Source organism: Octodon degus, unplaced genomic scaffold (genome assembly GCF_000260255.1).
Source record: "Octodon degus isolate 3935 unplaced genomic scaffold, OctDeg1.0 scaffold00019, whole genome shotgun sequence".
Lineage (NCBI taxonomy): Eukaryota > Metazoa > Chordata > Mammalia > Rodentia > Octodontidae > Octodon > Octodon degus.
Window position 1 is genome coordinate 19,498,181 of NW_004524595.1, and position 15,401 is coordinate 19,513,581.

Genomic DNA, 15,401 nt, shown 5'->3' on the forward strand with positions numbered 1-15,401 from the left:
GGATGAAAGAACTAGGGTGGGGAGAGCAAGCTTTCTAAGTTCATTGTTTCACATTATATAAAAATAAGACCCAAAAGCTTAATGCTATATTTTACAAATATTTATTACTGCAGGAAAAGAATGTTGCCACCATCATTCCATCAGAAATTTAAACCCATAATATATTTTAATGAGAATGGATCTCGGTATGATACATATGAGCACAAATATATATGCAATCAATTTAAAAGTATTTAACTAACTTCAATCAATACCAGTACTTGAATAAAAGACAATTATGAAGTATGAGTCTAAATTTCAAAATGCTTATGTAGGAATTCTGAGTATATTCTTTGCCCCTAAGAGTTTAATGATAGGCTTTTCTATAATACTTGTATCAAATATTTAAGAACTTTATACCAAACAAACTCTGCTGTACCATTTTTTACATAGCACCTAAATATACAATACTTCTACAAACTTGAGAAAGTATATAAAAGCTGTGAATGAGTATCATCTAATTCTTCCTATCAGACTTCTTTCCTGCTTGATAGGTGAAAAAAAAAAAAAAAAACAACTTGCATGTGCAGCTTAATTAATCACTGCACTTGACATCTCAATGATTTACAGTGGAGAGCAGGTGAGAACACACAAAACCAAAGAGGAACCCTTGATCTGAGTGGAACATATCTAGCACACTAAGGCGAAAAGCATAGATTCTAGCAGTGATAAAAAAAAAAAAAAAAACCCACTGTGCCACAAATTATTTGTTAGTAACAACAAAAACTCAATTTAGAGAGTTTTAACTTCTAAGAATGTTTAATACGCTGTAATTATTTTTAGTTAACAAAATCAAAATATATTTTCAAGATTAAATATAATACCAATTTGGCAAATAGTAAAAAACATGACATTCTTACATTTATAAAAGCCATTTCAAAGCTTTTAAACCTCAATAAAAAGAAAGCACATTATAATTCCAGTCATCAAGAAATAAAGTTAAGAATTTGTGTCCAAAGAGCTGTCAAAGAACTATTTCTGAAGAAATGTAAGACTCAACACCACCAATCTGTAAAAGTCACTTACCAGACAAGCAAACTTATCCATATAAAACCTGTCTTTGAATTTTACATACATATATTGACCTCTAAACTCAACGTAAGTTAAAGAAATTAATATCCATTGGAAAAATGATGGATATTTTGGGCCACATCATTTTAAGCTCTGTCAAAATGAAATATCAACAAAATATTGTTGGTATTACAATATGACATCTTGTTGGTTATTACAAATATGACATCTTAATTTTCTTGAAAGAATTTAGTCCTTGTGAAAAACATCAGATTGATAGTCATGGGAACTAAAAACTTTCTATTAAACTGAAAGAGCAGGGGAAAGGGCAGTGCCGGCTTCAGTACAAGATTCCCTCCAGCGGGCCTTAATCCTTTTCAGAGCTGACACCCCAGGGGTGAGAGGACAGGTTAGTGGTTCTTTACCAATCAATCCTCAGTCTTTATTTGCCTAAGATGATCAGCAAGAAATCTAATTTCATCACAGGTTCTTAATTCAAGAGACCAAGACCACCAACTTATCCTAAGTAAGCAAAACAACTTCCCATGAGCTTGAAGTCAGTCACCACCAACCTGGTCAGGGAGGGGACAGCTCCAAGCATCTGCATGCCCACCCATCTCCCTCAGCAGAAATGACTTCATAAAAAAGCAGCAACAACAAAATTTCAACACACTGGTCGTTATGTATTTTTCACTGGTGAACTAAGTCTAACACAGTAATTCAGCTATCGTATAGTGAAAAAGTAACAATTCAAAAACAATTTCAGCTACTAAAATAGCCATTAAATAGATTCTGAGTTCTTTTGGTCCCTCTGAAATTTTTGTATAAATGTGGAAATAAGCTAAACATGAAAATTACAACAAAGTAAAAAGATCTAAAAGATTTACAAAATGAATAGGTAATTAACAGTTAGATATGTCATCACCTATGATTTCTAAGAAAGAATTACAACAGAATCATATGAAATATGCACATAAAAATGAATTACTTAGATTAAGATTTCCCCAAAATTCAAATTTCCCTTATTATAAAGACAAGGAACCACTTAGAAAATCCTGAATGTATGCGGTAATACTGTGTTATCATAATACTTAATAGGATATATTCATTACCAATGATTATTTATAATCAACTGCTTGAAAATCAATGTGAAACCTTTATAATCATTCTGAACAGTTCAGCTATTTAAACTTACTATTAAAGTTTATTTGAATTTATTCATAACATCACAATATCAAAGCAGTATTTCTAATGTTTAATTTCTTACTTAAAACAAATGTGAAGGGCCAGTAAGATAGCTCAGAGGACTAAGCGCCTGCATAGTCAAGCACAGGGACCGGGTCCAGCCATGGTGGTGCCCGCCTGTAATCCCAGTGCTGGGGAGGCTGAAAACAGGAGATCACTATGAGTACGAGCTGCATAGTAAGACCCTGTACCAAATACATTAAAAAAAAAGAAAGAAATTGGATTTTAAACTCCTAAATTAATAATACATTAATAATTAAGCTTACGTAAAAGAATGCTTTGATATAATTAACTGTTAAATGTTTTTTCAAATAAGAATGAATATCTTGAGACATGTACAAATGGAAATTCTTAAAATAAGTGAAACAAAATTTTAGTTACAAGTCATTAGAAGAAAATCTTATATATTTTAGAATTTTTTTTTAATTTAGGCCTAATTCACTTGTTTTGGTTTCATATTATATCTTATAATCCCATGATGTACACCAAGTTAAACAGTACAGAGTATTTCAAAATTAACAGATAAACTGGATTTACCCACAAAATAAACAGAAACATACATTTATCTTCAAAAGGATTTTTAACCAAATTCCCTTCTTGTATATAGGAAAATATGCTCCAGGCCACTATGAGTTACAACATAGTGAGTTCAAGGCCAGCATGAGCTACACAAGGAGACTCTACCTCAAAACAAACATAAACCATTAAAGGGAGTGTTGCTGATATGCATCTATAGCCCCACAAATTCAGGACAGTGATGCAGAAGAACCACACAAGCCAAGAAAACAACCTGAAAATTCAAGGTGTATGAAGTCATGACTTCTATGAATTTAAGATTATATGAAATTTCATCAAGTGTTTAAGAACTAGGCTGGCTGCGGTTTAAGTCTTTTAGTTTCGTTAGTTTGTTTTGGTAGTACTGGGAATTGAACCAGGACTTTAACTTAAAATATACACAACCCTATAATTTGTTTTTTCCAGGTTAATGATGGAAATTTCTGTAAGCTGTATTTTATATTGCTAAACCTATTATTTTATATTATAGCAATATAAAACTTTATCCTACAGAGATCATGTTCCTGAAAATGTTCTGTATGAGAACATATTAAATTTTAAAAAAAGCATAACGAAGACTAAGATGAGAACACATGAAAGCCCTTATCAATTTTTGTTACACTTACTAAGTCAAAGCAAATGGGCTGTCATTTTTTTTTTTTTAAAGTGTTGACTTTCTACATTTCAAATTAGTAATACTGGCAATTATAAGAATGCATTTCATTCATCCTATCTTGTTCACCAGATACTTTTTAGCAGTCCCACTAAAATCTCAGTAAGATGCTTTGAAATGTTTGCTTTGTTTCATCTCAGAGAGATAAGAGCCAAAGTTTAAAGAAATAACTTGGCATCATATTCCAAATCAATAAATTTAGTACCAAAGCACAAGTTCTAGGCACCACACGCTACAGGTCACTTCCCTATTAAAAAGCAAACGATTCTCCAAACATAAGAGACAAAAAGGAATGGACACACAGTATTTATAATAGTTACTTAGAATAGAAAACACACCAAAGAATACTGTAACAATACAAGGTGAACTTATGAAATGTGTCTCCTCTAAGGCACATGTAACCAGATAGATAGCTCAGCGGACTAAAGCGCCTGCTTAGGAAGAGCAAAGAAGCTGGGGTTCGAGCCCGTGGGCCGTGCTGCCCCTCCACCCCCAAACCCCTACCCCCTGCTCACTAAGATAGAGTTTGAGACTGGGCATGGTGGCACATGCCTGTAATCTCAGCATTCGAGAGGCTGAAAACAGGAGAATCTATGAGTCCAATCTACATAGTGAGACCCTGTAGACCCCATAGACCCTGTATTAAATATATTTTAAAAATAAAAAATAACAATACATAAAAAGCACATGTAAGTGAGGTCCATTTACTTGAACTAAATTTTCTAAGGCAGGGCAGGGGAGATGGCTCAGTAGAATAAGCGCAAAAAAAAAAAAAAGGGACACAGAATTAGAGAAAAAGGAGGGCTGCAAGGAAAGCCAACATTTTGGTTCTAGCCTTCCAAGGTCAATTAAGACTCAGGACATATGAGAACTTGTACTGTAACGTCATGTAACTCAGTAGGGTCCCAAATTTTCTGATCAAGGAGATTATGGGGCCAAAGAGGAAAGTGATCGATGATGTAGAGTGTGCCTAAGGAGAATCACATGGAGAGAAAACACTCTCTCAGGCTTTCACAGAGAGCACATTAGCCAAACAATGGCCATGACTCATCCACATGGCTGACACTGACAAAGGTTCTACAATCTGAGGTATAGGATCTCAGGATAAATCCTGAGGGAATTTCACTGACCTTATCAGACCCAAAAGCTACAACTCTTGTTGCATAGGTCTTGCTTTATCTTGGTTTTAACCATCCAGCAGAAAAGTATAAAAACAAAGTACAAGAAGTAAAGCCATGCTGTTGTGTAGAGCTGTAGGGGTCTCAGGTCAACAATTTCTGACACTGCCAGTGAAGCGGAAGCTCCAATACTATTATGTACTACTGTACTCTCTTAGAATTTTTTTTTTTTTGGGGGGGCAGAACCAGGGGATTGAACTCAGCCCCTTGCGCTTGCCAGGGAAGCACTTATTCCACTGAGCCACCTCCCTGGCCCCCAGAATATTTTGCTGAGTTAACACACCTATAATATTTAAATAACAGAACTTAACAAAAAAAGGGGATACAGATGAGTGTCCATTTTGTATCTGTGTATTCAAAATGGTTAGAATAGATATATAGTTACATTCTCTTAGTGAATAGAGGGATTTGTTGTAATAGTGTTTGTAAATAGGATATCATGTCCGCATCTTGTACAGCAATTAACCACTAGGAAGAATGTATATGTTAATTTTTGAAACTGTCCTACCAATTTGGTTTGAAACTGTCTCATTGCTATTTGTTTCTCAATAAAATTATGGGGGGGGGGAAGGTAGAATAAGCGCTTGCCTGGCAAGCGCAAGGGCCTGAGTTCAATCCTGGGTTCTGCCAAAAGTAAATAAATAAATAAATAAATAATAAATCAAACACAAGCAAAATAAATGAACTTTTACAAAATAAACAGCATAAAATCTATTTGTAAAGCTGAAGTGTTTTATCCATCTTATGAGCTCTTACCAATATACAAAAAGATTGAGGATTATTGTTTTATTGTCTAAGCATTGATTAAAATTTGATATTATCTTGTACTTATTTTATTGCTTTTGCCTATCTTTTACACTCACAACAGGAATCACCCTACCTAAAATAACATCAAGCCTATAGTGCTGTTTAAGGAATACAACAGTCATTGACAAAATGAATAAATAAAATCCAAGCTGCTGAGGATATAGCTTAGTGGTACAGCACTTGCTTAGAATGTCCCAATCAGACTAGAGACAAAGGAAGGGGGATGAGGGAGGAAAGAATGGAAAAAAATATTGAAAGAAATGACCAATTTCAAGAGTGTGAGAAGTGACATGATTAGAGCTTTCAGTTAAAAAAGTAAATATTATGAACTCTATGAGTACAATTCAATAATTATAAAGTAGACAAATTCCTTGAACAACTTAAGATATAAAGCTCAACCATGACAAAATAATGACTTAAAAGTCCCTTATCAATTAAGAAACTGAACTCAAAGTTTTAAAACTTTTTCAACAAACAGGCCTACGTGGTTTCATTGAATTCTCTCAACAATTAAATTAAAAAATATATATTCTATACAAACCAAACCATAAAATTAAAAAAGAAAAATATACTTCTCAGCTCACGTTATGAGCCTATCATTAACCAGATGCCAAAATTACAGATATTACAAAAGAAAACATTATAGAAAAATATTCTTATGAACATATAAAACTTCTTGAAAAAAAAGCGAACCAAGGGGTTGGACAGACAGCTCAGAGGCATAAACACCTACATGGCAAGTGCAAGGAACTGAGTTTGAGCCCTGCTCCACATGCCTGCCCCTAGAACCCTGGGCGCAACACATCAGCTCGAGAACCAGGTGTGATGGTGTACCCCCCTAATCCCAGTACTTGGGAGGTTGAGACTGGAGGATCTCTGTGAGTTGGAGACCAGACTGGGGATTACATAAATGAGCTCACAGCCAACCTGAGCTGCATAGCAAGACCCTGTCTCAGAAACAAAAATAACCCCTCAAAACTTCCAGTCTATCATGTCTAACAAAAATGTAAAAGATAAAAAGTACATGTGACCAAGTCCAGTTCACTCCAGGAATGTAGGGTTGGTTTAATATCCCAAAATTCAAAACAATATAATTCAACATCTATATAAACTAAAAAGAAAAACCATGTAACTCTCACTAAAAGAAAAAAACACTGAATAAAATTCAACTTTTTTTTTTTTTTAATCTGTAAAAAACCTCTCAGTGAACAATATAAAACTTGCTCAAGCAGATGAAGGACATCTACAAAAACTCTTGAAATTAAGATACTTAATGAAAGTCTGAATGCACTCCCCTCAACTGAGAGGCAAACCAAGGGTACAGTCTCAATACTTCTAATCAATACTTTTTTTTGAAATTCTAAACTAGTGCAATCAGCAAGGAAAGAAAGAAAACAAATAGCAACTAGATTAGAAAGAAGTAATACTGGCTTCATGTACACGATAATGACTGTCCATGAAAAAAACTTAATGAGATTTACAAAATCAGCTCCTGGAACAAGTAAGTAAATTCAGCATAAACTAGAAAGGAAAAACAAAACACTGAAGTTTTAAAACATATCATTTAAAGTAGCATAGAAATAAATACTTGTGGTAAATCTGACAACAAATATATAGGGTACTAATAACTATAAAATATCACAGTACAACTTTAATAAAACACTCAGGTAAATGGAGAGAGATGCTGGTTCATGTGTTAAAAGACAAAATATTTTAAGATGCTAATTTCCCCAAATTAATTCACAGATACAAAACAATCCAAACTAAAATCCCAAGAGGGCTGGGGATATATAGGTCAGTGACACAAAACCTGCCTGACAAGCACAAGGTCCTCAGTTCGATTCCCTGGAAAGGGGGGAAAAAAAAAAAAAGAAAGAAAGAAATGATTATTTTAGTTTTGGGGGTAGGGAGATAGTTCAACTGCATAAGTGCCTGTCTGACAAATGCAAGGTTCTGGGTTTCATGTACAATACCAAATTAAGAAACAAAGAAATAATCCCAGGAGGACTTTTGTGTTTGTGTGTGGGGGTGGTAAATAATTAACAAGCTGATTTTAAAATTCCTACATAGTATCAACAATGTAGAACAGTAAAACTTCAAAAAATGAGTATCAAGTCACAGAATTAACATAACCCAATTTCACGACATAACTATACAGTACTTAGGACAGGGTGGTTCAGTCATCAAAATAAACAGAGGAAAAAGAACCATATCAAACAACAGACTCTGGCAGATTTGAACATGTAATTGTTTCAAACAAAGTCAATTCAGTAAAGATTCATCTTTTTAACAAATTGGTGCCCCACCCCACCAAAATTCAATGCCATACCATAGAAAAGTTTAATTCAAAATGTAAAAACTAAGACTATATATCTTTTAGAATACAGAAGAGAAGCTTTGCGACCTGGCATAGGAAGAGCTACTAGCGTAATACCAACAGCACACAATCCATAAAAACATAAATAGGATAAAGTAGACTTCACCAAAATTAAACACCTACTAAAAAAAAATTTAGGAGGATGAAAAGACAAACTACTAAGAAAAATTTTTACAAAGCAGGTATTTCTATCTAGGATATGTAAAGAACTCTCAAACCTTCAAGAATAAGAAAACGGACCAAATACTAGGCAAAAAGAACATACACATACAAACAAAATAAGCATAAAATTATGTTTAACATAATCATTAGGAAAATATAAGTTAAAAACCATAATGATAACATTAAACACCTATGAGAATGGCTTTAATTTAAAAGATTAACATTAAATATTAACATGAATGTAGCAGAACAAAATCTATCATACATTGCTTGTACAAATATAAAATAGTACTTTTTTGGGGCAGTTTCTCTGTTCTTAAAAAAGTTAAGATGTACATATAGCATATAATCAAGCCATTCCACTCCTGCCTCAGCCTCTCAAGATTACAGGCATGCACCACCATGACCAGCAACTGCTGAACTTATTAATAACACAGTTGAATCTCAAAATTATGAATAAAAGACAAAAAGAATGAATAGTGAATGGTTCAATTTATATAAGCCTTGAAATGCAAACTAACCTACAGTGACATATAGAATATCAGTTGCTTAGGAACCAAAGGATAGAATCCAAAAAGGCATAAAGAAACTTGTGGGGATAGTAAACATGTTCGTTATCTTGGTGTAAACATGCATATATGTGCATACATATTTGACAAAATTCATGAAATGAACATTTCAAATATATGCAATTTATTCTATCTCTCTCTCTCTCTCTTTTTTTTTTTTTTTTTTTGCAGAACTGGGAATTGAACTCAGACCTTTGCGCTTGCCAGGGAAGCGATTATTCCACTGAGCCATCTCCCCAGCCCCTCTATATCTCTTAATAATCTCAATAAAGCTGCTAAAATAGAAATAAAAAATTAATAGCCTACTACCAAAATAGATTAAATTTAAGGCCATAAAACAAAGGCAACAAATTTAAAAGAAGTAAAATCACATCAAGTATGATCTTGCACAATAAGATAAACTAGAAATCAGTAACAAAAGTTCCTAGAAAATCTAAACATCTAGAGATTAAACAATGTATTTCTTCATACATAAGTTAAAGATGAAAAGTTAGGAATATTCTGAACTGAGCAACAACAAAAATGTAATATATAAAGACTTATAGATCGAACAGATAGCTCAGCAGACTAAAGCGCCTACTTAGGCAGAGGGGATCAAACCCCAGTGTGCCATGCCACCCTGCCCGTGGGGTGCTCTGAGATGGAAATTGAGACTGGGTGTGGTGGTGCACACTTGTAATCCCAGTACTTGGGAGGCTGAAAACAGGAGAATCACTATGAGTCTGATCTACATAGTAAGACCCTGTAGAACCTACAGACCTTGTACCAAATACATAAAAAAATTTTGTATTATTAAGATGCCAATTTTCCCTAAGTTGACCTATAAATTGAATGCAATCTCCAATTAAAATCTCAGAATTTTAGCTGGGTGCAATGGTATAACCTGTAACCCCAGCATTTTGCTAGGTGGAGATAGAAGAATCACGAATTTGAGCCCAGTCTGGCCTACTTAGTGAGAATCCCACCACTCAAAGTAAAAACCAAATGGGGGGTGGTTGTAATTCAAAGTGAAGGCCCTAAGTTCAAGCCCCAGTGCCACAAGAAAAACTTTGAGCACATGTTGTGGACACTAACATAACTGATTTTAAAATTTACATTAAAGGCAAAGAAATCAATAACCAAAACAATCTTCAGAAAAACCAAATTTGTAAGACTCACCTACATGATTTGAAAACTTATTATAAAGCTATGGTAAATAAATTAAGTGTGATATTAAAATCAAGACAGACATATAGATGAGAACAACATAAAACAGTCCAGAAACAGTCCCACACAAATATGATCAAGTAATTTTTAACAATACATTATGGCAATTAAGTGGAACAAAATACAGACTTTTCAACAAATGGTGCTGGAAAACCTAGAGAATCACAAACAAAAGATGAAATTTGACCCATCATACCTATATAAAAACTGAGTTAAAACATATTACAGACCTAAATGCTAAAGGGAGAAAAAGGGGCAAATCTTCATGACTTTGTTTATGAAATGCTTAAATATGACAGACTAAAAGTCTAGCTTTTAATGATAAGCTAGACTTTAAAACTTTAGCTCTGCCAAAGATATTGAGACTACAAAAGAAATAAGCTATAAACTAGAAAAACTATACCTGGGGGCCTGGCCCTAGCTCAGTCCTTTAAGTGGCTGCTTCCACAAAGCTGTCAGCCTCAGGTTGCTGGAGTTTGAACCTCACAACTCTCCCGCTGGCCAAAAGTGCCCTGAAGGCATTCGAGGAACCAAAAAAAAAAAAAAAAAAGAAAAACTATACCTGCCCCATTTGACAAGGAATTTTTAGTTATGTTGTGGTTTTGTTTTTGCAATAGGATCTCACTATGTAGTTCAGACTGACCTTGAACTCATATCTGAAATTCCTGTCTCAGCCTCTGAGTGCTGGGATTACAGGCCTACACTACCACACCTGGCTTGTGATTAAAGTGAAATCTCTCAAAATTCAAAAAGGAGAAATAATTTTTAGTCAAAATATCATATCCAAAAATCAATGCAACAAATAAAAAGGTAAAAACATTCCATCTCTAAACTGTTCTGTCTTTGTGAGTTCCTCTTCCAGTCCGTGCATGCTTATAATCTCAGCACCCTTGGGAGGCTGAGGTAGGATAGCAAGCACACCTGGGGAGCTGAGAGACTTAGTGAGAGACTGTCTCAAAATAAAAAAATAAAGAGGGCTGGGAATGTTGCTCAGTACAAAAGCATGGGGTCCAATCTGCCGTACTAGAGAAAAAATAATTTCTCAGGCGGCATAGATAGCTCAGCAGTCTGAGCGCCTACTTAGGCAAGTGCAAGGATCCAGGGTTTGATCCCCAGTACTGCATCCTGTGCCAGGCCCCATCCCGGGCATGCAGAGCCAAGTCGGACACCAAGACCGGGTGTGGTGGTGCACACCTCTAATCTCAGCGCTGGGGAGGCTGCATCAGGAGGATTACTATGAGTCTAAGCTATGTAGTAAGACCTTGTACCAAATACATAAAAATTAAAAAGAAAAAGTTTCCCTTTTTCTGGGACTTCTAATGATTTTGTATACCCATGAAGTATCAACCTTCCTAGTTCAATAATAGTTTACATGTAATACAGGAAATACATAGCCTTCTTTTCTTAAGCAGTAGTTATATTTCTTTATGCTCACTAGGTACTAAAGTCCATATAAAATTAAATGTATATAAAAAATTAAATGCGTAAATAAATGTTGCATCCAGTCATATAGACAGAAAGAGAGCACTCAGACCTAATACCACAGTGCTAAGTGAAAAGCACATGCTAGGAATACAGATGGAATAAGCACGAAAACTCAGCCCATCTTATGTTTCAAGTAAAACGGGCCCAGTGAAGGCACATCAATAATGCTTTTAAATTGAAAGGCATGCATACAATGAAAGATATTTACCTTTGTTTCCACAACTTACTTCTACAGATGTCGCAAGATATTGTGTTACTTATTTTTCAAAGTAGAAAAACAGGATCTCCAAACATACAAAAAGCTGGATGTCTTAAGGTTTTTAAGCGGGCTGGTGAGATGGCTCAGTGGTCTAAAGCACCTACTTAAAACAAGCTTAGCAGAGCACAGGGACCGCGGTTCAATCCCCCAGCACCACATGCCAGCCAGCCCCGCCCCCTGGTGGGCTGAGCTGGCCACACACACACACAGACAGACAGACAGACACACACACAAATAAATAAAATTAATTTAAGGTTTCTAAGGTATTAAGGCCCTCAGGTTCTTTGCATTAAATGACAGTAATTTTACCAACTCCACTGAGATAAAGCAACATTTAAACAATGGGAATACCTAAATATTAAAACAAAATCTGAACCAAAAGGCCAACAACTACAACTATAGATCCAAAGATCACCAGAGACAAGGAAAAGAAAACAGTTTTCTGTGCTCTAGAAGTGATCTGATGACAACTACAAAAAAAAAAAAAAAAAATTAGGGGCTGGCCTGACAGCTCAGAGGACTAAAGTGCTTGCTGAGGCAGAGCACAGAGGCCAGGTTCAATCCCTAGCATGCTGCACTGGCCCCGCCTGCAGGGCTTGGTGAGACAGAGATTAAGACTGAGTGTGGTGGCACGCACCTGCAATCCCAGCACTTGGGAGGCTGGAAACAGGAGAATCCCTACAAGTCTGATCTACATAGTAGGACCCTGTAGACCCTGTCCTAAATACAGAGAAAATAAATATTACAAAAAAAGATATCACTTCCATTCTTTGGTTTTATTATTTTTTAAATCTTTCATTTATTTATTTGGTACATGGTCTTGCTACATAGCTCATACATAGTGATCCCCCTTGTCTCAGCTTCCCCAGGACCACAGGGCCAGCAGCGCATGTGGCCTCAGGGATCAAACGTGGGTCCTTGTGTTCACTAGGCAGATGCTTAGACCCCTGAACTATCTCCCTAGCCCTATTATTTCCTATCAATAAAAAGTATTTGCTAAAATATTTTGTTGCATAACCCACATTTCCTACTATTTGGCAGTGAAAAGCTACAATACAAAATCATTCAATTTCAACTTAAAAGTATTTCATATTTAGATGTAAATAGCATGTGAAAAGCAATTTTAACAATCCAAGAGCAATGACATATGCCTGTAATCTCAGTTACTATACTTGGAAGACTGAGTCAGGAGATTTCAAGTTCAAGGCCAACAGAGCAATTTAGTGAGATGCTGGCTGAAAAAATAAAAGGGGCTGGGGATCTAACCCAATGGTAGAGTACTTGCCTAATAGGCACAAAACCCTGGGTCAGTCCCCAGTACTAGGGAAAAAAAATATTCTCTACACTAATTTATCATATCTATCAACATTTTGAGGATTTATTATACACAGTCAAAATTATGACTTCTATTTTTCTGATAAGTCTGTTATATGTGTTCAATATAGAAAGCTTACACAAAAAGAATTCCCTATAATCTTATTAACTTACAAATAATCGCTGTAATCACTGTTTTTTCTACAAGTACTAACATCAGTAATAATGCTATTATCAATATTAACTACTTCAACTGTTCAGCTAAAAATTTTACAAATATTTTATCCTTATACCAATCTTTTACAATTAGCAGATAAGTATTACTCTCTTACAGTTGTATCAACTAGGGTCTTGAAAGACTAGCAAAGACAGGAGGTCATGAGGATAAATAGTAACACTGAACTTCCTGAACACATTATACCACCATTTTTTTTTGTGCATATATACTAACAATGCTGTCTTGTTATTCCTAAAAAATTTCATTTCTAAGATTTTATATTGCTCCTATAATATTTAGATATATAATATTTACTTAATCACTCGTATGAGATCAGTTATTTTCAAAGAGAACAATGTACTTTTTGGTTGTTTTACTTTGTTTCGTTTTGAGACAGGTTCTCGCTAGGTAGCTCAGGCTAGTCTTCTACTCACAGGTCTCAGTCTCTTGAGTGCTAGACAGCCAGAATAAGGTACTTTATTCAAAACAAAAAATTAAAACACATTATGTAACTACTTCTAAATTTAAAACATAATTCAACTTACTCTTTTACTGAGGCAAATAACTGGCCACATACTGCAACCTAAAGTGCAGCAGCAACAAAGGCAGCCACAAAGTAGCCAACGAACATTAACAGGAAGGTTCTTCTTAAGACAACTATTAACTCTGTTGATGCTGGCTTTAAATTCTTCTGGAGCTACCTACAGGAAAAGTTTAAGAAACAACATGTCAATAAACATGTTTCATTAGCATACAAGCTTTCTAAATTGCTAGGAAATACTTAATTTTAAGACAAACAGCAAGTACATAACTGAAACACTCACTTTTCCAGTTAATGAAGAAGGAAATTCTGATTCAAATTTGTTGCTCAGTCCAAACCTATGTTTTAAAAAATAAGAGTATGTTATTATATATCACTGCTGTTAGAGAAATCATACCACTTAACTTAATAAAGGTCAAGTAAACAACGCAGATTCATATACAGTGGAAGGCTAAGACACAATGAAAGTCTGAGATACAAAATCATTATAATAAGCAATTATGAAATCTAACAAGCAATTATTTTACCAGTTGAATCTAGACTTTCACATAACATTATAAAGCTGAATGCTAACTAATCAACAACATATAAATACAAAGCTAGACAATTCCTTTCTTTTGAACTACCACCTACAACTGAAAAGCTTTTTTTTTTTTTTTAGATTTCTATAACTCTCCCCTGAGTTTGGGTCCACAGTATTGTTTAAGAAGACAATAAGAGAGAAGAGGAAATTCACGTAATTTTAATAATTTAATAGATGGGACAGTAAAATTTCTTAGCTTTCAACATTACTGGTGGAGATAAGCAATGGATGTAACTTTTAGCAATTACCTTGGGTAAATGCAAGTAATGAGAAGGGAAAAACATACTGAAGAGAGCAGAAGTAGAAAGAAAAAAGGAGAGAATGGTAAACAAGTGGGGATTGATAAAGCAAGGAGAATTGTGTTGGTGCCTTTCAATACCTATCTGACTAGGTATTGAAAGCATGCATTAGGTGATACAAAAGAAAATGTAGGTATCTACTATATCTCTATCCTTTTTGCCTAAAATATCTTTTCTTAAATCATGGCTGATATTATATGGCTTTAGAATTTATAAAACTATTTTCAAAGATAATAAACTTAATCCAGCTCTTATCTATTAGAAATCTAGTACTTAGAGAAAAGTGAATTTATTTCAATCACAAACACCATGAACCTTTTCTGTCACATGTCAGGAAAGACTGTACAATAGGAGGCTTTTTTAAAGAAATCATGTACGTAGCCAAGCATGGCAGTGTACACCCATAATCCCAGTTCTTGAGAGGCTGAGACAGAAAGAGCTCATTTGATGCTAACCTGGGTTCTACACAGATATTTTCTCTCAGAACAACAACAACAAAAAAAAAATAGAAAGAAAAATGTACAAGGTTATTTTATTTTCATATAATTGAGATAATTTTTAAAATTCACATAATATGTTAGACAAAACTTTGAAGGACTGCAACTTGACCCTTAAGTCTAAATAGTCTTAAAACAGACCAGTTACACACTTCCATTTTATTATATCCTCATGCCTACAATCTTAGCCGTAACTAAAAGTATAAACCACTCTAATCTGTTACCTTCAGTTTTCATCTTCATCCAGTTCAGACTCCCCTTTCTCAATATATGTTCCCTTCCATTTTTTCCCATAATTTTATTGAGAAACAAATAGCAATGAGACAGTCTCAAATTGAATTGGTAGGATAGTTTCAATAATTAAAACATTTCATACTGTCTTCC

At 34.6% G+C, this 15,401-nt stretch overlaps 1 protein-coding gene across 1 annotated transcript in view; it reads right to left on the bottom strand.

The window, feature by feature from the left end:
- Positions 1–15,401, bottom strand: part of Chic2 (cysteine rich hydrophobic domain 2) — a 42,337-nt gene that overhangs the window by 7,069 nt on the left and 19,867 nt on the right. The window contains exons 2-3 of the mRNA XM_004627510.2: positions 13,922–13,976; positions 13,643–13,798 (exon numbers count right to left, since the gene is read on the bottom strand). Of these exons, the coding sequence (XP_004627567.1) occupies positions 13,643–13,798; positions 13,922–13,976 (211 nt within the window). The remainder of the gene's footprint in view (positions 1–13,642; positions 13,799–13,921; positions 13,977–15,401) is intronic.